The sequence below is a fragment of the Alligator mississippiensis genome, chromosome 13, assembly GCF_030867095.1.
Source record: "Alligator mississippiensis isolate rAllMis1 chromosome 13, rAllMis1, whole genome shotgun sequence".
In the NCBI taxonomy this organism is placed as follows: Eukaryota; Metazoa; Chordata; order Crocodylia; family Alligatoridae; genus Alligator; species Alligator mississippiensis.
The window spans coordinates 57,876,228-57,897,441 of NC_081836.1; the positions used below are offsets into that span (position 1 = coordinate 57,876,228).

Sequence of the window (21,214 nt, forward strand, 5' to 3'; positions counted from 1 at the left end):
GACTGGGGCACGCATTGCAGGCAGGACGCATGGCAAGTGCATGGCCAGGCCAGAGACAGGCCACTTTGGCCCCTGCAGCGCAGCAAACATCATTAACCCCCAGGACGAGGTGCAGGGACCTGGGAATCATGCACGGTGCCCTCAGCCTGCTCCAAACAGACATGGTCTCTCTGGGCCCCTGGGACTCGCCAACGGAGCCCAGCCAGCTCCTGCACCGGCGCCCTCCCTCGGGTGCTCATGCACCGTCCTGGCCAGGCTGGCCGCTCTCCTCGCGGGGTGCACAGCCTGGCCCCGGCACTAGAAAAGGCTCTGTGGGCTCCCCCACCGCTTCCCAGCCCCCATGGGAGATGCAAGCTGCCCGGGCAGCCCCAACGGATGGGTCCCAGCTGGTCTGTGCCCAGCCCGGGGCAGCTGCCAGCTCCCAACAAAGGTGCCTTTCATCCCCGCAGTGTTGCCCCCCCAGGCCGTTTCCGCTCCCGCCCCAGCTCCCAGGAGCAGGTCCCATGCGAGGGGCAGGGCCAGCCCGAGACGCTGCAAATTGCACGCCGACAAAGGGGCCTGGCTGGCACCGGCCGCCTGGACTCCTGGCACCGCACGGGCACGAGAACAGAGGCTCCAGTCTTTGGGCTCCGCAGCCTGGTGCAATGGCCAGGGCTGCAGCAGTGCCAGATGGCTCCCCCAGCCCTGCCGGCCTCCCTCGCCTTGGACCTAGGCAGCACCCAGCCCTGGCCTCAGCAACCGAGCATGAGCCTGCAGATGCCCAGCACCCCGGCTGCCCTGGATCTGCACCCCACAGCACCCTGGCACCAGCCCCGCTGGCTTTGGCCTCCCTGCAGTGCCAGGGTTTCCGCACGCTGCACCCACGCCAGCACAGAGCCCAGCCTCCACGCAGCCTCTCCAGGCTCCAGGTTTCCCCATGGCTTCCCTTGCAACAAGAGCCTACGACCAGACCGGACTGATTGCACCCAATCCCATCCCTTGCAACAAGACTCTGCTGAGTCCTGCACAGGTGCAATCACCGCCATCCCCCTGCTCCTGGCCAGCAGCCTCTTGCATGCCGCGTGCCATGCTCAGCAATGGGCACGCTCGGAGACGTGGCTTCTCCACGGCAGAGCAGCTCCCACGGGGCTGCCTCTGCACACACACTTTTGCTATGAACTGTTCGCCAGGAGCTGGGGATGCCCTCGCTGTGGCTGGAGAGCCTCCAAAGCCAAGAGACTGCTCCCAATGGTGGGCTGGTGTCTCCTAGGATAACATCCACCCGTGAGCTGTTGATTGCTTGCAAGCTGCCCTGGGCAGCGGGAGGGGAGAGGGAACGTCCCCGTCGCATAGGATGCAACGTGCCGTGCAACGGGCCCCTCATCCAAAACCGAGTCCGGCACCCGGACACGATGCAATGCTCTGCCTGCTGCGTGCAGGAGCCCAAAGCCCCGTGGGCTGCAGCCTGGCTCCCCTGCCCTCACCCACAGCGCGCCGGCAGGTTGTTGGCATGACAGGCACAAGGCAAACATGCCGCATCTTCCCCGTGCCCCCGCCTCCCCGAGAGCACCTAAAAATAGGCCTGTTCAGCAATTAGCACTGGAACGAGGCATTGTCTCCCGACAAACAGTGCCCCGCCAGCGCGGCCGACGGCCCTCCAAGGAGCAGGCACCTGCCAGCTCACGGGCCGAACCAGCGTGGGCCACAAGCCCCGCGGGCAGCGACGGTGCCTCCCCAGTGCACTCCAGGGGCCCGATGAAACCAAGGCACGAGACGAAAGGGAAGTGGAGGACTTGAGGCAGGTTCCTGCAGGGGGGCAAGAGATGATTACACACTGGATTTAATTTCCAAGCAGCAGCTACTAATTACGCCCCACTGAGCGCCCAAAGTAGCGTCGCTCAAACCCGATCCGGGCTGGCAGATCCGGGGCGCCACCACCCCTCCCGCTTTTGTTCTGTGCACGGAGATGCCACCTCCTTCCCCGCCGGCATGCAGCCAGGCCCACGTGGCAGCGCCACGGGGCCACGGTCGGGCTAAGGCGGCTCCGGTGACAGCCGGGCCGGGGGCTAGAGAAGCCGCTGGCTGCAGACAGAGAATCCAGGTTGGGCACCCAAAAAACGTCTCCTAAAGTGCCCTGGGCTGGTCTGGAAGGAGAGATGCTCCCCTGGATGTTGGGCTTCAGGCTGGGCCCTGCCGGGGGAGCCACTAATGCAAGGGACGGGGACGGGGCACACGCGGAGCCTGGCCTGAAGCCGCTGGGGCTGGAGATGGGCACCACCAGCCAGGGGATGCTCCGGTCCCCCCCAGCAGTGAGCGGAGGAGGTGGCCGAGTCCCCCCAGCCTGCTCCAAGCCGGACAGCATCTCTCCGTGCCCCTGGGACTCTTGCACGGGTTCATTAGAGCTCTCTCCAGCCTGGCCGTGTGGCCACGAGTCCACGGCTGCAACAGGCGCCTGCCCTGGGTTGGGGCCAGAGCAAGAGGCAGCACCCAGGAGGGTTCGGGAGAAGAAGGGGGATTGATTTTAAATCAGGGAGGCCGAAGTCCCTTCTTCGCATCACGGTTCAAGTCTGCAAGCAGGAGCCGAGATCACAATGGCTGATTCGCCCTTGCTCGGCCTCGGCTTATTTCATTATTTCCCTAAAGCAGTGTCGATTGTCACTGATAAGGTATAATTTGGTGCTTGTTTGTGTCAACCTGGAGGACGGACTCTCGCTCTGCGCCGCGAGTGAAATAATTACAGAGCCGGCCCTGCCTGCATGCAGCTCCTTCATCTGCGCTACTACGCCGGTCGGAAATGGTGACCGGCACCTTTGCGACGTGCGAGGGGAGGATTAGGGGGCACAGCTCATCTGCCTGGCCGGGGAACCGCGATGCAGCCACAAGCACGCACAACTGGCAGGTCCAGTTGTTCCAACAACGCCCGAAGCTGGGCGGACAGGAGAGAGCTCCCGTTCGGTGTTGAGCAAAGAGCGCGTGTTCTGCCGGGCGGCTTTGGACCGGCCGGCTCTGGCCACCGCGGCCTCCGTGGTCTGGAAGGATCAGGTCTCAGCCTGCATTCGGAGCGGGAGAGGACAACCGGCCTCCTGCTTTCTCAGCCCTGCGCCGAGCGAGAGGAATACAAACAGGCTCCTGCACCTGCAAGAGAGGCTGCGCCTGCCAAGATCTGCTTAGTGCCTCTGCAAGCTCCGGCTCTGAGGGCTGAGCCGCTGAAAGGGGCCTTTAAAGCGCCGGCAGCAGGCGGGAGCCGCCTGCGTCCCCTTCCGCTCGGCTTCCCGTGACCTTGAGGCAGAGCCCTGGTTGCTTTCCCTGGTGTTTAACCTCTCTTCTCTATGCGAGAGAGCTGCTCTGCCCTCCCCATCCCCTCCCACCAATGCACCTGAGCTGAAACCCCAGCCAGGAGGATGCCCACCAGCAAATCCCACCAGCTCCGGGAGTCCTGCCTGCAGCCCAGCCTCGCACCGGGAGCTGGAGCCTGTGCATGGGTTGGGATCGTGGCCACCGGACAGGTCCCAGCATGGAGAGCATGGTGCCACAGGGAAGCACACGGCCCTCCCCATCCTGGGGTAGCTCCCCCGGGAGCATCTCTACCAAGGCAGCACCCTGCCCAGGCTGGCAGCACATGCCGGTGGGCCCGACTGCCACGTGCTCGCCGTGCGGAGCCCGGACAGGGCAGGGAGTGGCTGGACCCTGAGAGCCCTATGCTGCAGGTGAGGGCTGGAGCAGCCCTGGTCCCTGGCACGGCGCCCACGTGTGTCACCAGCTCCCGTCCGTCCACGCCGCACCCATCAGCCACGAGCAATGCCGGCGCATCTGCAGAGCACAAGGAGGAGGAGGAGGAGGACGAAGGCCCAGCGCAGTGCCAGCATCCATGGGAGGAGGAGAGCAAGCCACACGTGGCCCTGGCATGGTGCACGGAGGAGACGCTATACAGGGAGCGGCGTCTGTCACTCCCACGGATGGGGGAAACGGGGCCAGGTCCCCAGCTGGTGTGGCTGGCACCGCTCCACCAAAGATCTGCCCGGCGCCTGCGCGGCAGAGCCCAGCGCCAGCAAGGGCTGCTGGCACGCCTGCTCCAGGGAACCGCAGCACCGACCGAGAGCCGGTGTCCGGCCCCCAATGGGACTGGGCACCGGAAACCGCCAAGGGGATGCAGGTGCTAGGTCCCAGAGGCAAGGCACGCGGACTCAGATTAGCATCCCACAGGATCAGAAGCCACTTAGGATCCAGGCTCGCTGGAGGGTCCGTGGCCCTGGGTCTCCAGCAAGAGGAGGGCATGCCACAGGAGACCCACCACCGCCCCCAGTGTGCTTCTGTCCCACGGATAACAGGTGCTGGGCCAGGAGAGACGCAGAACAGCTTCAGAGCTTAATCTGGCCTTTGTTTGGGCTCAGGGGCCTGGAAGGGCAGGGAGCAGAGCGGCTCCCAGCCAGCGCCTGCCTGCACTGTGCTTGCCCCAGGGGATCGGCCTGCTCGGGTTCCCACGGACATCTGCAGCAGGGAGGGGAAAGAAACGCCGGCTTCGTGCTCAGAGTAGGGACAGCACCCAGCAACGCCAAGGGAAAGGGGCGCATGCCCTGCGGAGCCGCCTGTGCGGGCTGAGACCCGAGAAGCCAGGCATGGGGCAGCCGGCCTCTGCTCATAGCCCCGTGCAAGGGGCTGCTGGCGAGAGATGCACAGTGCTGGGGGGAGGCCGTGGCAGGCAAGAGGAGGACGCAGGGGCCTGGTTCCTGTGTCATTTGGTGACACTTAGCATGGGAACAGACCCCGGGCATCCCACCCCCAGCACCCCTCACTCAACCCAGCACCCCTTGCAGAGGTGGAAACAAAACCTAGGCCGTCTAGCTCCCATCCAGAGCGTGCCGCAGGGAAGGGGAGCCTTTCCCACTACAGGCACCACATCCTGCCCGACCAGTCCCAAATCCCCCCAGACCCGGGAAAAGGGGACTTTACATTGCACGGGGACTGGCAGTCAGGTACCAGGTCAACCCCATGCAATCCTATGGCAGGTTAACCAGGGTCTGGGGAGCTACAGCTGGGCACCAAGTCAACCCCATGTAGTCCAATGCCAGCGTGACCTCTAGTTCAGGGAGCTGAAGCCGGCACCAGGTCAACCCCATGTTTCTCTGTGGCAAGCTGAGCCGGAGACTGGGAGCCCGTAGCCAGGTACCAAGTCAGTCTCATGTACCCCTATGGCAGCTTGACCTGTAGTTTGGAGAGCACGAGCCAAGCAGCACATCACCCCATGTGTTTCTATGGCAGGTTGGCCTGCAGCCTGGGGAGCCACAGCCTGGCACCAAGTCAACCCCTGGATCCCTGTGGCAGCTTGCCCTGTTTTGCAGAGCTACAGTTAGGTACCAGGTGGGCCCCTGTGTTGCTCTGGCAGGTTGACCTGTAGTCTGGGGAGCCACAGCTGGGCACTAAGTCAATCCCATGTAGTCCTATGGCAGCTTGACCTGTAGTCTGGAAAGCAAGAGCCAGGCAGCAGGTCTACCCAATGCTTCTAGAGCAGGTTGACCTGTAGTCTGGGGAGCCACAGCTGGGCACCAAATCAACCCTATGGATCCCTATAGCAGCTTGCCCTGAAAGCTGAAGCCAGGCACTGGGTCATCCCCAGGTGTTGCTGTGGCAGGATGACCTGGTGCCCAGTGCTCAGGCACCAGTCAACCTCGTGCAATCTTGTTGCAGGTTGACCTGTAATCTTGGGAACCACAGGCGGGCACCAAGTCAACCCCACATGCATTTCTACGGCTGGTTGATTTGGTTTCAGGGCAGCCAGGCACCAGGTCACCTCAGTCCATTCCTATAATGCGTTGACCTCATGTCCCAGGGGTGGCAGCTGGGCACCAGCCCAACCCTGCGTATTCCTGCAGTGTTTTCTTTTGCTGGATATTTTTTTCTAAATCCCACCCCTGCACCAGGTCAACCCCGTGCATGCCTACAGCTTCCCACGCATTGGTGGCATGGTCAGTCACGCCACCAAAAAGGAGCAGCAAGAAGGCAGAGGGTTGTTGGGAGGGCAGAGGCGCAGGGCACTGGGTCCCCCCACGCAGGAGTGAGCCCGACCTGGAAGCGGCAGTGCCCCCATGACTGCTGTTCTGCACCTCTCCACCCCTGCACGGGAAGGCAGCAGCTCGCCGGAGACAGGGACCCCCGAGTCCTCTCCCACCAGCACCAGAGCGGGTGAAAACCCAGGAATCTCGGCTCAACCACAAATGCACCACGGCCCCCAGCCCTGAGACTTGTCCAAAGGCCCCCAGGCCGGTACAGCAATACGGCCACGTTAGAGAGACTGCCACCCCTGCCGAGCTACCCCTGCGGCATGCCCGTTGCCAGCCAGACAAACACCACGAGGCCACAGACAGACAGACAGACGTGCAGACAGACAGCTGACTATCCTCAGCCTGCACACAGGGGCAGGGGGAGGTGTGAGCCCCGAGCTGGAGCTGCCCAGACACATGCCAAGGGTGAGGAAGTCGGGCTCCCCCTCCAGTCCTCGTGGCACCGCCAGGCTGGGCACCAAGTGTGCACGCGCTGCAAGAGCCCTGAACACGCCTCGGCATCATGCTCCTGCTCCCTGCACAGAAACCCTCCCTTCCTGCCCCAAACTGGGATTTGTTATGGGGCAGCTGCCACAGTCCACCCCAGAAGCAGCTGCACTTCTTCTCTCGGGCGCCAGAGCAAGGCAATCGGGGCGGGGGGGCAGACGGGCAGCCCTCCCCACCAGTGCACGGCTGCTGCTCTGCCCCACCTGCAGCACCCTGCACCCCACCGTGCAGTGCCCGGGGCTCGGAGCCCAGGACAGTGGCTGCTGGCTCCCCCCCACCGCTGCGAGGGGAACAATAGCTGTGCGGTGGGAGGGGATGCGGCCTCCCCGCCACCCCCGGCGATGCAGTGATGGCCCTGACAGCCGGCACTTTCCCAGCCGGGGCCACGTGCGGCATCCATCAGCGCCTGAATCACGCCAGGGGCCGTGGCTGTAATTATAGCAGCTTCCGCTCTCCAGCTCAGCCTGCTCTGGGTACCCCCCCCGCTGTCCCCAGCCCAGCCCCAGTGCTGGATCTGGCTAAGCCTGGGTTCCCAGGCCTCGGCATGGATCCCATCCGGGGGAAACGAGGGAAATCTGGACTTCAGATCCACGCTCCAGCATGATGTGACTCACCAGGAGCCACCGGCCCCCGGGGGCCACGGGAAGCCACTGAAATGTGCCTTTTGCAGAGGAAAGAGAGCTCCTTTGTATTAAAGAGAGAGAGAACGTGCTTCCCTCCAGGGCGGGAGGAGAAGGAAATGCCTGCAACCAGCGGCAGCCGGATCTGAGACCTGCATCGCCCGGAGAGAGGCTGCGGGGTGGGGGGGGGACAGTGGAAAGGGGCCATGTCTTGCAGGTGGGCGCAGGGAGCGTAGCCAGCCAAGGATGCTCCCTATGGGCAGCCCCAGCAAGAAGGCAGCCGGGATCCCTGGCCCCGCAGGCTGCCCTCCTGCATGCACGTGGGGCAAACCCGGGCGGTTGCAAGGTGCAGACTCCCCAGGGGCCTTGCCCAGCTGGGCTCGCCGCGCCACGCCACGCCGCACCTGGGAGCTTCGCTGCCGACGTGCCCCCAGCCTCGGGGGAGCCAAGCTGGCCTGGTGCAGCCTGCCCCGGTCACAGGGACATGGCGGGGCATGGAGCAGAGGGGCTGGCACTGCCCAGAAGCCGCCTGCCTTCCCCAGGACCCTACTGCCTGCACCAGCCTGCGGCTCTCCAGCACAGCCTTGACTCCCACCCACCTGCCGCATCCTTCCTGGGGCACCAGGACAGGGCAGAGAGGACTGGAGACCAGCGGGATGGAGGGCCCACGAGCGGTTCTCCCGGCCCGAAGCCAAGCCAGAGCTTCTGGGAAGGCTGCAGCGCGATGCACAGCGGGCCCCTGGTATCTCCGCTCCATGCAAAGCACAGCTCCGGCAGCTCCAGGCTCCCCCCTCCCTCCCTCTGCTGCACCCAGCGACCCTTGAATAAAGCACAGGCCCATTTGCTTTGCAAGGTCTCTCCGTGACTCATCCTAATGCAATCAGCCAGGCAGCGCGTGCAGCCAGCCTCGGGAGAGACGCGCGGGCTGCGTCGGAGACCAGAGGGGCTGCAGGTGGAGAGGCAGGGCGGGGAGCACAGCGCGGCACTGCAGCCCTGCCTGGGCTGCGCTCAGCCGGGGCAGTGACCCCCGTTCCCAGGGCCTGGGAAGCAGATCCCTTGCACACACAGGGAGTCTCCACATGGGGTTGGCAGTGCGGGGCTAATGACACACAGCCCAGCTGCTCGAAGCCAGCAGGGGACAGTGGTCCCACGCACATACAAAGGCCACGGGCATCGGTCCCTGGGCATCGGTGCAAGAAGCCCGTGCCTGAACCTGAGGGCACTCCCGGCCCGGGAGGTGCACAGAGGCCTCCTTGTTCGCGGGGCCCTGTGATGTGCAGCCGCATGGCGCCGGCTTTGCCCCCCGGCTGGGAACGCTCACAAGAGCCTCTTTCATGTGCAGAGCTGAGCTCTGCATGGCATGAGCACGGCCTCACCCCCACGGGCAGAGACACGGCCCCTCTGCCCAGGGGCAGGGACAGGGGGTTAGCTGGCAGCAAGAACCTCGCCCTCCCACCCAGCCTCGCCTCTCGACAGGTGCTTCGTACCCACATGCCCAAGAGAAAGCGGGCAGTGGCTTAGACCCAGCACTGAAATGCAGCTGCCTCTGGGGTGCAGCTTGGCAGCAGTGTAACGGCACACACAGCAGACATGTGCAATGGCTGGGACCTGGGAGCAGATCTGAGGGAAACCCACTGTGACTGGGGTAGATTTTGGATGGGATCTGGGTGATAACACCCTGATCTGGACAGGAAATGGGCAAAACTGAGAGCCTGGCCCTTCCTTGTGTCCCAGGCGTGGGCTGCCCATGGGAGCCTAAAACAGGGTGCAGCAAGGGCCCCAGCCGGGGTGGGAAAGACACCGCTGGTCCCAGAGCTACCCCCCAGGCACCCCCCAGGTCCACACACCGCAGCCCCGCTCCTCCCATCCCACGGCCCTGCCGGTCACCAGGCAGAGACAAGCCTCGCCTCCAAGTGCTGGGCAGAGGATGATTAAAAAACCAGAACCCGGGAATGTGGCAGGTTTCGCCTGCAGGTGCATTCCCCCGCAGGGCGCCAGGTCTCTCCTCATTTAGATCTACAACCCAGGGAAGCTGCCGAGACACGACAGCCAGCGTCAGCACCAGCACGAACGCCCCTGGGAGCCCTGTCCACTTCCCAGGGCATCCCTCGCCAGGGGGGCACGGACCCACGACCGTGGCACAGAGCAGAGCCTGGGCACGCCAAGTGCAGGCGCCCGATGCCAGGGAGGGAAAGGCAAGCTCAGCCCCAACGTGCCCAAGGTCTGCCAAAGAAACACGGTCGCGGCCACGGGAGGGAGTCAGAAAAGCTGGGATAGGAAGAGCAGCAGGAGATGGCCCAGGAGGCTGAGGAGGTGCCAGCACCCGGATGCTCATGCCCCCAGGCTGACAGCAAGCGAGAGAGGAAGGAGCCGAGGCCACGATTCCCAGAGCACCGGCCTCGTGGCTCCAGGTGCCTTGCAGCCTGGGGCCTCAAACCCGGGGAACAGAGGCGCCCAAGGCTGCACCCCGTGGCAGTGCGGAGGAACCCAGGCCCTGCCTGTTTAAGCCCCTGCGCTGGCGCTGGACACGCCGGAGCCCAGCACCCACCAAACAGCAGCTCCAGCTGCGGTGAACAGCACCGGAGAGAGCGGGCTGCAGCCGGTGGGGGTGTGAGGGCTCCTGGGCGGGAGGAAAGTGCCTGGATGCTGCTGCTTTGTCAGCAAAAACCTGCAGCTCTCAGCCTGGCCCGGCGCCTCGCCTCCAGCCTGGCCATGCTCCAACGCGGGGAAAGCCCCGAACCCCACGTCCGGGGCGGGAGCCCCCTGCACTCGCAGCTAGCTGACTGTCAGGCTCCCCCCAGGCCACGCCAAGGACCCCGGGGCATCTCAGCGCCACGAGGGAAGGCCCCAGCTTGCCCTCCTCCTCCCCGGGGCCTCCAAAATGCAGCCGCCTCTGGGGCAGACCCCAGCAGGGCAGCCTCACTGGTCCCAGTGCCCCCTGCTCAGGCTGCCGGTGGGAGTGCTGGGTCCCTGCTATTCTGGGCTGAAGCCACGGCGGGGTTTGCCAAGGGGGGGAGGCAGCGTTTAGAGCAGCTCCCGGCGCACGAAGGAGCGGAGCCGCTCGGCGCCTTTGAGGAACGGGCGCTGCAAGGAGGCAGCTGCAATGCAGGAGCAGCCCAGGCCTGTCAACCCGCTCCAGCGCTAATGTACCAAAAATCTATTTGGGAGCCGCTTGGGGGAGGGGGAGGGGGAGGAGAGGCGGCGCCGTGCCAGGCTCGAGCATCCTCATCTGGAACCCATCAGCCGCACGCTCCACGCAGCCGCTACTGGAGCAGCAACGCGGCCCCCCCGCGCCGGGCCAGGCCTGGGGCCAGCAGCTCCTCTTAAAGGCACCGCTGCTCGGATGGATGTGGCCGGTGCGTGGCAGGGAGCGGGAGGATGCGATGCTGGGCGCAGCCAGGCTCCACCCGTGAAGCCCCCGCCAGCCGGCACAGCACTGGGGTCGGAGAGTGCCCGCTTGTCGCAGCAGGGCCAGGAGCGCCCACCCTGCTCCCAGCCTGTCCCCAGGGGAGAGGAGACTCTCCACTAGCTGGGGGCAGTATGGGGCTTCCGGCACACAGCTGAGCAACAGTGAGGCGGCCTCCTCCCATGTCAGCCTCCCCGTTGCAGGCAGGGCCTCGGCCCCATCTCTCAGCGCCCAGCAGCGGAGCCCAGGGTCTCCAGGAGAGCGCACGGCAGAGCCTGCACCCCAGCACCGAGCACCCCTGCCCGGCCCCACCTCTCCAAGTGCAAATGTAGAGCTGCCGAGACAGCTCTGCTGCCCGCGCTCTACCCGTCGGTGGATTCGTACAGCACCGAGCACCACGGCACCCTCCCCGTGTGGCCATGGCTACGGTCAAACCAATCCACCCGATCCCCGGCTCACCCACGGGAGGATCCAGGCAGGCCTGGAGGGAATAAAGAGCCTGGCCAGGGCTCTGGCCCGCAGCAGCTGCCCCGCACCCCAGCTTGGTGCCCCCCAGCCAGGGGGGCGCGGAGGCTGCCGGGCAGGCCCTGCCGGTACTGTGGAGGCAAGGCCCTTGCCGGCTGGAGGAACAGTTGCTGGGAGCATATGGCGCAGCAGAGCAAACAGACCCAGCAGTGGTGGCGGCACGTCCTTGCTGCGCCCAGCACGGCAGCCATTCTATTTATAGCGCAACTTAAATGGGAGGAGAGGGCACCCACAGACGTCGAATGTGTGGGCAAGGGGCTGGGCACTGGGGCTGCTGGCACCTCGCCTGCAACCGGGAGCTACATTCCCCCAGCCCCGTACTCACTGGCACACACGGGTCCTAGGCACCCCAGCTCGTCCCATGCACCCAAGGAGAGTCTGACTGGAGTTGGCAGTACGGGGCTTAGGACACACAGCCAGACAGTGCCAATCCCAGGTGGTGGAGACAGTGCTGTGCATACAGCCCAGCCCAGCTCCACGCGCCATGCCCAGAGCCAGGGTTGTTGTCCACGAGCAGGGTAGAGCCACAATGGGGTTTGGAGGCATAGCAGATTTGCACCCAAGACCTACACTGCAAAAGCCTCACGCCAGCCTGCCCTCGTGGGATGCTGTCACCGATGGCACCTGGCACCGTGCAAATGCCACTGCATGCAGGTGCCCAGATGGGCATCGGAGGCAGAGCCTGCCCTTATAGCCCAGCTAGCACCAGCGCTCCCAGGACCTCTCATCCACAGGTGCCCAGTCCTGCCCCATGGCCCCATCCCCTTGTGCCCCCCGCAGCTGGACGCATCTGTCCCCGGGGCAGCACAGATCCGGTGCCTCGGCCAGGCTCCATCACGCTCTCGCCAGAGCTGTGGGAAGCTGCAGGAAAGGCACCTCTGGCTCCTTGGCACAGGCAATGCCAGGCCCTTCGGCAGGCAGCCGATCGATCCGCACAGACCAGCGACAGGCAGGGGGGCCGGGGACCAAGATTTGGAGGAAGAAGAGCTTGTGGGCACATGTGCCACCCCCGCAGAGATACCCCAGTGCCCAGCTGGGAAGGGGCCTCTTAGCAACCCACCCTCCCCACCGCACCGGGAATGGGGCACACTGCATCCCCCGTGCCTGGACCCTGGTGATCTCTCCGGTGCACTCCCCCATAGTCCAGACCTGCTGCAATCGGCCTTTATTAAACCCTACTTTGCCACAGCTCGGTCTCCACCCAGCGTGAAGGCCACAGACCATCCAAAAGGTGCAGCTCCCCTGGACACTGGCACCAAGCCGGGTCCCCGGGGCTGCGGGAGCAGGGCTCCGCTCTCTGCTTCCCACTCCCATCTCAGCGCCTCCCTGCAAGCTCCTGCAGGAACGCCCAAAGCAAACCCCTGCGACTGAGCATGCAGCTCGTGCCCCAGCCTGGCAGAGGCCAACGGAGGTCACGGAAATGATAGGCATAGAGCGAGCAAGCTGTGCCCGGCAAAGGGCCGTCAGGGTCTCCATCCTCCCCGGGGGCAATGAGAGAAGCAGCGCCGTGACTAAGCCCGTGAGTGTCAGAGCCAGGAATAGAAGCCAGGAGTCCTGGCACCTGCTCCTGCCCCCCTGGCTCTCACCGCTGAATCAGCTCCCCGAGCCGAGGACATCTGCACGCTGCTAGCTCGTCTACCCCAATGCTGCCCGAGCCTGCAGGAGAGCTGCGTGCATGCAGGAGGCAGTGCCCATCCCCATCCCCAGGCACCGAGCCCTCGCCGCTGGGTACCAGTCGAGGGGCACGGAGCTGGGGGCACACAGAGAGAAAGGTGCACGTCCATGGGGGAAGCAGTCTCGGGTTAACAGGTCCACTCCCCACGGGTCGGTGGCCCCCTGCCCTTGCACGGGCACATGCAGCCCCCCGGTCCTGCTGCTCCAGTTGCAGCCCTAGACCAGCCCCATCCAGGGGAGAAGCAAAAGGGGGTTTGCTCCGGTACCCGCTCCAGCCTCGCCGGCACAGAGCCCGCTCCCAGCCCCCGCCCCTGCATCCGCCAAGGCACAGATGCTTCGCCAGCCAGGACAGGGGCCGGGTGAGCTGCCGCAAGGGAGCAGAGCCAGGCGCTCCGCTTCGGAAAAGCTGAGACGCGAGGCGAATCCCGTCCCTCCGCGTGAGTAACACCCCTCCCGGCGGGGCCTGGCGCGTGGAGCGCTCTCCCGGCTGCCAAGTTCCATCGGGAAGGCGCCTCCGCAGGCAGGTCGTCAACCGGGGAGGGAAACGTTGACACATCATTAAGTGCAGCCGCCGGCAGAGCCGGGGCCTGATACCCGGCGCACGGATGGGCCCCACCGAGCTGCCCCCCGCCCCGGCACCCAGGCCCCTGCAGCAGGGAGGCGCTGGAGGCTGCAGGAAACCATTCCTCCCTGCCTGGAAACCATTGCTCCATTCCAGCTGCCCGCTCCCCGTGCCAAATATGTGATCAACAGCCTCTGCCCGCCCCAGGCCCCTGCGTGGCTACTGCTCCAGGTGGAGCATCTCCAGGCGGAGCCGGCGAGGCCTCCAGGGACACCCGCGGGGTCTCGAGATGGGCCCCGGCACCCTGCGCCATGCTGCAGTGGATCCTAAGGCCGTGGGGCTGGTCTCTCCCCCATCGTGGCCAACACATCTGCCCTGGCGAGCTGAGAGCTTTGCAGAGCAGGGAAGAAAAGAGGTCACAGCCCCGGGACAGGCCCGATCTGAGCCCCTAAGAGTCAAGCAGCTGCGAGGGGCCACGCTGCATCTCCCCATTGCCCTGCCCGGGGCACCCGACGGGCTGCTGCTGCAGGGAGCCATGCCATAAAGCGTCTCTGACATTTCCTAACGGCACCGTACGAGCCGGGTCCTATTAGCCGCGGTGATCAGAGCAGATTATTAATGCGATCAAATGCGGGCGAGCAACCTGGAGCTCCCCTGCCGCCGCAGAGAGGGGGAGGGCGCGCGGCGAGAGGAAGCCGTCCGTCTCGGGGCAGAGGCAGCCACTGCGTTGGCGCGTTGTCCCGGGGCCACGGAAGAACCCAGGCTCCCATGCTCCGGACCTCGCTGTCTCCTCCTGGCATGGCATTCCCCATTAACCCACCGAGCAGACCCAGACAGGGTCCGCCTGCCCTGGCATGCAGCTACGTGCCTGGTCACGGGGCAGGTGGCACAGTATGCCCGCTTTACCCAAGCCCCCCAAGCCACATAGGACAATCAGAACTGGGTGCAGGTGGGTTCACTGCCCAGGACACACTGGGAAGGTCTCAGGAACTGGGAGCACAGGCGTGTGCTCTCCCTAGTGCACGTGCCAGGTCTGCCAGCCCGTGGCAAAGGAAAAGCTCTGCAGAGTCAGCTCGTGAAACAGCCGCTCGGGGCACAGAGACACCACGTTGGGGGCACCTGCTTTGCAGCCCTGGGAAGCACAGCCCGTCCCCAAGCAGCCCAAGGGACTTTGGGGTCTCAAGTGGGTCAGAGCCAGCACGACGGGCCAGCTGGGCTTCCACCAGGTCACGGACATCCCTTAGCAATGCCACAACCGCCCGGTGAGCAGGGTGGGCAGGGACCCCTCTGCCGTTACCCTCTTGCCAGCAGCGCCTGGTGCACCTCACGACCCATGGACCAGGCACGGAGGGGGTGGCACGGCACCAGAGCAGCAGCCCCACGGACACCAGACACGTGGGCTACCCAGTCACACCGCCCCCGGGGCCGGCGTGCAGGTGCAAAGCCGGGGGCAGGTGCGCTGGGAGGGCAGGGGTCCGTGCAAAGCTGCCAGCAGCCACTAAGTTGCACTGAAGGAGGAAAGGCCACGAATCTGCTGCCCAGACCCGGTGCCTGCACTCGGGCAGCTCCCAGGAGACCTAATCCCCAAGGAACACGGGGACCCGGGTCCTGCCCACCCGAGCATCTTACCCCATGCACCGAATCGGGCCCGCGGTTGCCATGGCAACTCGTAGGCATTCCCGCCGGGGTTTTGGACACTGGATGTACTAAGCCTGCAGGAGGGGCCACAATCGGATAACGGCGCTGGGTTCCCCGATGTCCTCTGCAAAGGCAGAGCGAGGCGCTCTGCATGGCGGCAATTAGCGGGGCAGGGGAGAGGGGCACACTGATGGGGCAGGGGCGCCGGGGGCACCTGCAGGGCTACAACGTGGAAAGCTCAAATGGGGAAGCCTCCTGTCGGGGCTTGGACCTCCCGGCGCCGCTCCCTGCCCCCCGAACCCAGCGGGGCTCGGCGCTGCACAGACTGGGCACCAGCTCCTGCTGCCTTTGCCTCTGTCCTGAGCAAGGGGCGAGGTGGATGCAGCAAACCAGGCTGGGTGCAAAGCGGGTCCTAGCAAGGACACGGGGACACTCCAGCCCCCCGCTCCACCCCAAGACCACGGAGCGAAGGCCTGGCTCCTGGAGGCTGGTGCAATGGGCACTACCGACCCCGGGGCAGTGCCCGCGGAGCACGGCGCATGCATCCCGCAGCTGGGAGCAGGAGGATGCAGGCCTGAGTCCCTGGGAAGACGGGTCCCCCCCCAGGCACCAGCCTGGAGCACGGAGCCGAGGGGAGCGCGGGGCTTTAACCCAATGCAGAAGGAAGGAGGGTGGGGAGGAGGCGGAGCCTGGCTCAGCTGCACAGCTGTGCGTCGCCATGGCAACGCCAGCTGTGCGTGTGCGAGGCCTGCAGAGATCTGGTGTGATGCATGCCGGGGGCACCCGCCGGGCGCAGGCTGCAGGGATGTCCCGCAGCCCTCACAAGGGCCATTGCTGAGCTCTTGGACGCCAACGTCCAGCTCCGGAGTCCCACCTGACTCAGGCCGTCGGCAGATGGGCCCCAATGGAGAGCCCATAGGAGGCGAGATCAGTTGAGGCGCCAGGGCCAAGCTGGCCTCCAGGCTGCCGGGGCTCGGGGGTCACAGGAAAGCGAGGCACCCCCCAGCCCTATACCGGGTGCCCCCTCCCCGCCTGGGGGCTTCCATTTGCTCTGCAGCCATGGGGCATCTCAGGGGTGATGCCGAGGGGCTTGTCCTAGCAGATCGCCAGAGACATGGACCCCCGCCCACCCCATAGCCAGACACAGCATGGACCCCCGTCCCGCAGGGACTTGCTGCAAACTAGTGCAAGTCCCTGTCAGACTGCACCTGGACCCCAAGGCTGCCCCCCTTTGCCCCAATGATGGCTGGAGAATTAGAGCTCGCAGGCTACCACCCCAGAGGGGTGCAGCTGGCGCTGGAAGGCACAGACCAGCGCCCACAGCCCCCACCTGCAGCCGCCCCAGCTCCACGGCCCCATCCCTGCCTCCCTCGCTTGCTGCAAAGGACCAGCCAGCGCCGCCTTTCATCTCCCCGCCAGGGGAGCGCGCCCCCCTTCTCGCTCCGGGGGGCTCCCGGGCGGGCGAGCATCCTTGCAGCAGCTACACACCATCTTTCCTCAAGATCTGGGTCTCCAAGGGAAGGGGAGGGTTGGAGACGATTTGCATATTTATAAGCCGGCATGAATTATTCAGCTCGGCGGATGACATGCCTTTAAACTGAGCAGTTGAACCACCCAGTCTCCATCTGAAGAGACATCAGCGGAAGCGCGCCCAAGCAGATGGGTCCCCCTGCGCCCGGCTGGCTCCCGGGCAGCACCCCCCGCTCTCCCGGGGGTAACCTCCAGGCACAGACGTGCCAGCAAGTAAAGATGCAGGCGGCCGGCCAGGCCTGGAAGCGGCAGGAAGGAAAGGGAGTTCCTGCTTATTGCAAGGTCCGTGAGACAAAGGTGACTTGGCCCAGCCACTGCCAACTCCCGTGGCCCCGATCCGGGCCCGATCCCACGCTCTCCGCTGTGCCGTGGTTTCCTCTGAGCAGGGCCTGGTCCTACACCAAGGCACGGCCTGCCCTTGAAGCAGCCGCAACCACCGCCGCGCTGACGATGCCCATCGCGCTGGCCCTGGCTGGGCAGCTCCAGGCAGACAGATCATGCTTAAGCTGCTTGGGAAAGCTTTGAAGAGATTGCCGGTGGCTTTAAAACCATTAAAGGGGCTGTGCAGGCCAGCACGGCCTGGCAGCAGGCAGGAAGGTCGTGCAAAGGGGGCTCATGTCCCGGGCACCCACTGCCAGGGCTGGCAGGCAGCAGAGCCCCCCGGGCACTGGAGATGGGGTCCAGTTGGGTGCTAGGAGGAGAGCAGGGTACAGACCAGTCCCATGAGCAGTGGGTGTCTTTGCATGCTGTGTTTGTACAGTGCCGAGCATCCCCTGGGCCCGGGGTCCTTCGCTGGGCACAGAAGCCACGTCCTGGCTCTGCTGCCATCAGTCACCGTCCTGCTGAACAAGCGGGCAAGGCCCCTGCTGCCCTCCACGTGGGGCAGGGCGTCCTCACCCCCTGCCCCAGGCCTGAGGCAGGAGGTCCTTCCCCGGCACGGGTCACCTGGCACAGCTCGGTGACGCTTGGGGAAACATGCAAGCTCGAGGGATGCAGAGCAGAGCTCCGGGAAAGCCCAGCCCAGCCCAGCCCGGGCCCAGCGCAGGGCTTGGCCCCCGCCTCTTGTGCAGAGCCAGCGAAATCTCTGCCGCGGAAACTGCCAGCGCATCACTTTCCTCCACTCCCGCCCCGGACAGCGCTCACTGCCTGTCACCGGCTCAGAGTCCTTCTGCAACCGGCACGTGGGCTTCCCTGAAAAGCACCTTGAGCCCCGGCCTCCGTCCCGTCACTCCAGGGAGATCCGCGGGGCCGGAGACCTGGGGGATCCCAGTCAAAGGGGAAGCTCTTGCAGTTGCATCTGCAGGAGGCAGCTCGCCGCATCCCAGCGCATGGCGCGAATGCTCACCTGGGGTGGGGACGCCGCGGAGAACCTGCTCCCCCAACGTGAGACGGAGCGGGCAGCTCCAGGAGCCGACGGAGACGCGCCCTCCCACCCCGGCTGGATCTGAGCTTGTTTGACATGAGCCGTCGCAGCCGCTGCCAGCGTTTGCAAGCGCGCCTCTCCTGATTGACAGCCATCTCTCTGCACGCAGGGCCGCGAAGCCTCCCCCCTCTTCCCCGGCTCCGGCAGCAGAGCACGGCAGCGCGGCACGCGGGCGGGCAGTCGGGGACAAGCCTCTGTTTGGCGCTCGGCGCGTCCAACTCCTGTTGCTCTTCTCATGGTGCTGCACCCCCGGCACGCGTCGCGCCCGGACCCGGGCAGAGCCGTGCCGCATACAGAGACGCAACGTGGCGAGTACAGGCACCTACGGAAGGATGTTGTCCTCGCCTCGCCGGAGACAACCCGAACAACCGCACCTGAATCCCCAACCCGCATCTCTCTGCTAGCTTCCTTCCCAGGGCTCTCCGCGCCGGGCACCTTCAACCGGCCTCGTGACCTGCAACAGGGTCGGGGGCACGCAGGGCCCGGGCTGAGTAGCACGCCGTCCATGGGTTTCAGACAACCCTGTTGGCCTGCAGCTTTGCAAGAGCCAGTCCGAGCCCACAGCATCAGCTAAACGCACCGGACCAACATGCACAGGCCCTGGCCGAGCCAGGCAGCCCTGAAAAGCCCTGGCTGCAGCACCCACCAAGCCAGGGGTTGCTCCAGTGGACTCGGGGGTCTAACAACAGCCGGGGTGAAACCTCACCCCGGATCCAGGGCCTGCAGGAAGACGCCTGCCCTCTGGTCTCACTTCTTTTCCAGAAGAACAGCGAAGCAGGTGCTCTCTCCTAGCCACACGCGCCAACCAGCTGCATTAAGAAACCCCAAGCCCAGCGAGAGTTGCTGCATATTTTATACACGCGGTGCAGCCGGGAGTGCGGTGAGGGGAGAGGACCATGCACATCCATTATGAAGCTCCGGGGAAGGGCAGGGGAGAAGCAAAGAGCTTGGAGCATTTCCCCTGCACGCCCCTCCGCGGAAGGGGGCATCGATGGGTGCTCTCGACACCCGGGTGCACGCAGCGGATGGCACGCCGAGGCACATAGCTCTCATCAGATGCGACATTCGCCAGGGCCCTGGCTCTGGAAAGCCATTTATTCTGTGGCTAAATCTAATCAGAAGCCGCTCCCCCTGCGGGCCACCCTCTCCGCGCGGGTTCAGACCGTGTCAGGCATTCATCAACCTTACGGCCGTGTAAAATCCAATCGCCCGGTCCAGGCAGCCAAGCAAAGCACCTGCTCCACGCCCTGCCTGGCACCGCCACCTGACTTGGCACCTGCAATGGCAGCAGGGCCCGAGACGCTGCGATTTCGGCGGACGCAGAGCCCAGCCCCTGTTTAGAAAGGGTTCAAAGCATTTGCCAGGCAGCGCTCGTTACAGCCGAGACATCAAAGTCACTGCCTCCGACAACAGGCTGTGTTTCTGCAGAGCCCTTCCTGCCAAAGCATCCCCCAAGAAGCTGCACAAAAGCCAATAGATAATAGCCCAGAAATGCAACCGCCTCTGGGGCGCAGGCCGACCGCCAACCAGCACACGGCGCGGCCCATGCGGCCTGGGGCTGCCCGCGCTCTCGTCTGGGGTCTCTGAAAGAGCCAGATCCTGGGTGAAGCTCGGGGCGGGCCCTGCCTGGATGTGAGCAGGAGTAAACACCCCACCTGCTGCTCACACCCTTCCCAGGGGCTCCCGCAACGGGCTCGTGGGAAATGCACGGGGGCTCGCATCGCAGCTTGGGCAGGGAGGGATGGAGACTCCACGTCCCCGGAAAATCAGGCACCAAGTGCCAGCCCCTGGCCCGCACACGTGGCTCCTGCAGCCAGCAGCTCTGGACCTGCCTGTCTGTCCACTTTGGGGGAGGGGACCCTACAAAAGGCACACAAGGGAATGGAGTTTGCAGGGACTCGGCCTAATGCCCTGCACAGCACCACGCCATGCCCCCCCGCTGGGTAGGGGCAGGCTGGGACACAGACACAGGCAGAGGTGGGCATGGAGCAGGGCTGCAATAACAGGGCACCAACAAACCAGAACCAGCCGGCCCCTCCCTGCAGAGCCGCTCCCAGGCAGACCGGCTCCAGGCTCGGCCCCGCTCTGCTCTCAAGCCCCCCGGCCCCAGAGCAACTCCGGTCCAGCCCCAAACCACCGCTCTGCGCCCCCCGCACACGGCTCTGGCAGGCTGGCCCTGGGGGCCGAACCCGCCTTGGGCTCCGGGATTTACGGCATGAATGAAGCCTCCCCGCCGGCCTGCTGCCAGGCTGTGTGTGGCGGGGTGGGCGTGCGAGCGAGTGTGGGGAGGGGGGAATCCTTCTTCCCGGCCTGCGGCACCCAGCACCGTGCCCGCGTTTGGGCAGAGGCTGGTGGAGACTGCCACCGGGGCGGCTCGGGGAGCAGGGGCAGGGGCGGGGGGCAGTTTGGAAGGGGTCGGGCCCCACCTTGCTGCCTGCCCTGGGGCCCGAGCTGAGCGGTGCTGCCCTCCCCAGCAGCCTGGGCGGGGGCAACCTCGCCGGCTGGATGGCCGTGGCCTGGCCGAGCGCACACTCACACACGTACACACTCACATACCCAGGCAGGCTGGAGCACACGCCCTCCCTTACACCCCCCCAACACACACCGTCCCTACACACACACACACACACACACCTCCCTCCGGCGGGCTGGAGCGCACGGCGCTTGGTGCACCCCCCCTGCACACACGCACACTCCCCTCTCTCGCACACACACGCACACACAGATGCAACACACGCAGAGGCACACTCTCTTTCACACACACGCACGTATCTGGACACAGATGTGCACAGCCACACAACGAGCACACGCCGTCTCTCTCACGCACACATATGTGCACACACACACATCCCTGTCTCGCACACACACAGCTGTGCACCCCGTGCCGGGGCGCACACACACAGCTGTGCACCCCATGCAAGGGCACGCAGTCGCACACACACACACACACACAGCGGTGCACCGCCGTGCAAGGGCACGCGCTCCGTCCCCCCGGCCCGGCCCGGCCGCCCGCGGCCCCGCTCCCGCCGCGGCTCTCACTGGCTTTGCCCGGCTTGGGCCTCTGCAGCAGCTTCTGCACGGCGCCCACGTCCTCCGCCTTCACCGCCTGCATCAGCTCCTGGTCCTTGCCCATGGCGGGCGGCGGGCGGGCGGGCGGGCGGCGGCGGGCGCTCACAGCATCCCCGGCCGTGCGCAGCGGCTGCCCCGGGCGCCGCCCGCCGGCTCAGGCGCACTGGGGCCGGGGCGGCGGGCGCCGCAGGCAGCGGGCGCTGGGGCTGAGCTCCGCCGCGCCGGCTGCTCCATGGCCCGGCC

At 65.6% G+C, this 21,214-nt stretch overlaps 1 protein-coding gene across 4 annotated transcripts in view; it reads right to left on the bottom strand.

Annotated features, from left to right (window-relative positions):
- The window catches only part of CASKIN1 (CASK interacting protein 1), a 53,709-nt gene extending 32,495 nt beyond the window's left edge, over positions 1-21,214 (bottom strand). For 2 of the 4 annotated variants that reach the window (XM_059716588.1, XM_059716586.1), the window contains exon 1: positions 20,942-21,214. In XM_059716588.1, the coding sequence (XP_059572571.1) occupies positions 20,942-21,035 (94 nt within the window). In that variant the 5' untranslated portion in view covers positions 21,036-21,214. The remainder of the gene's footprint in view (positions 1-20,941) is intronic. The other 2 variants (XM_059716589.1, XM_059716587.1) reach the window with 1 other exon arrangement.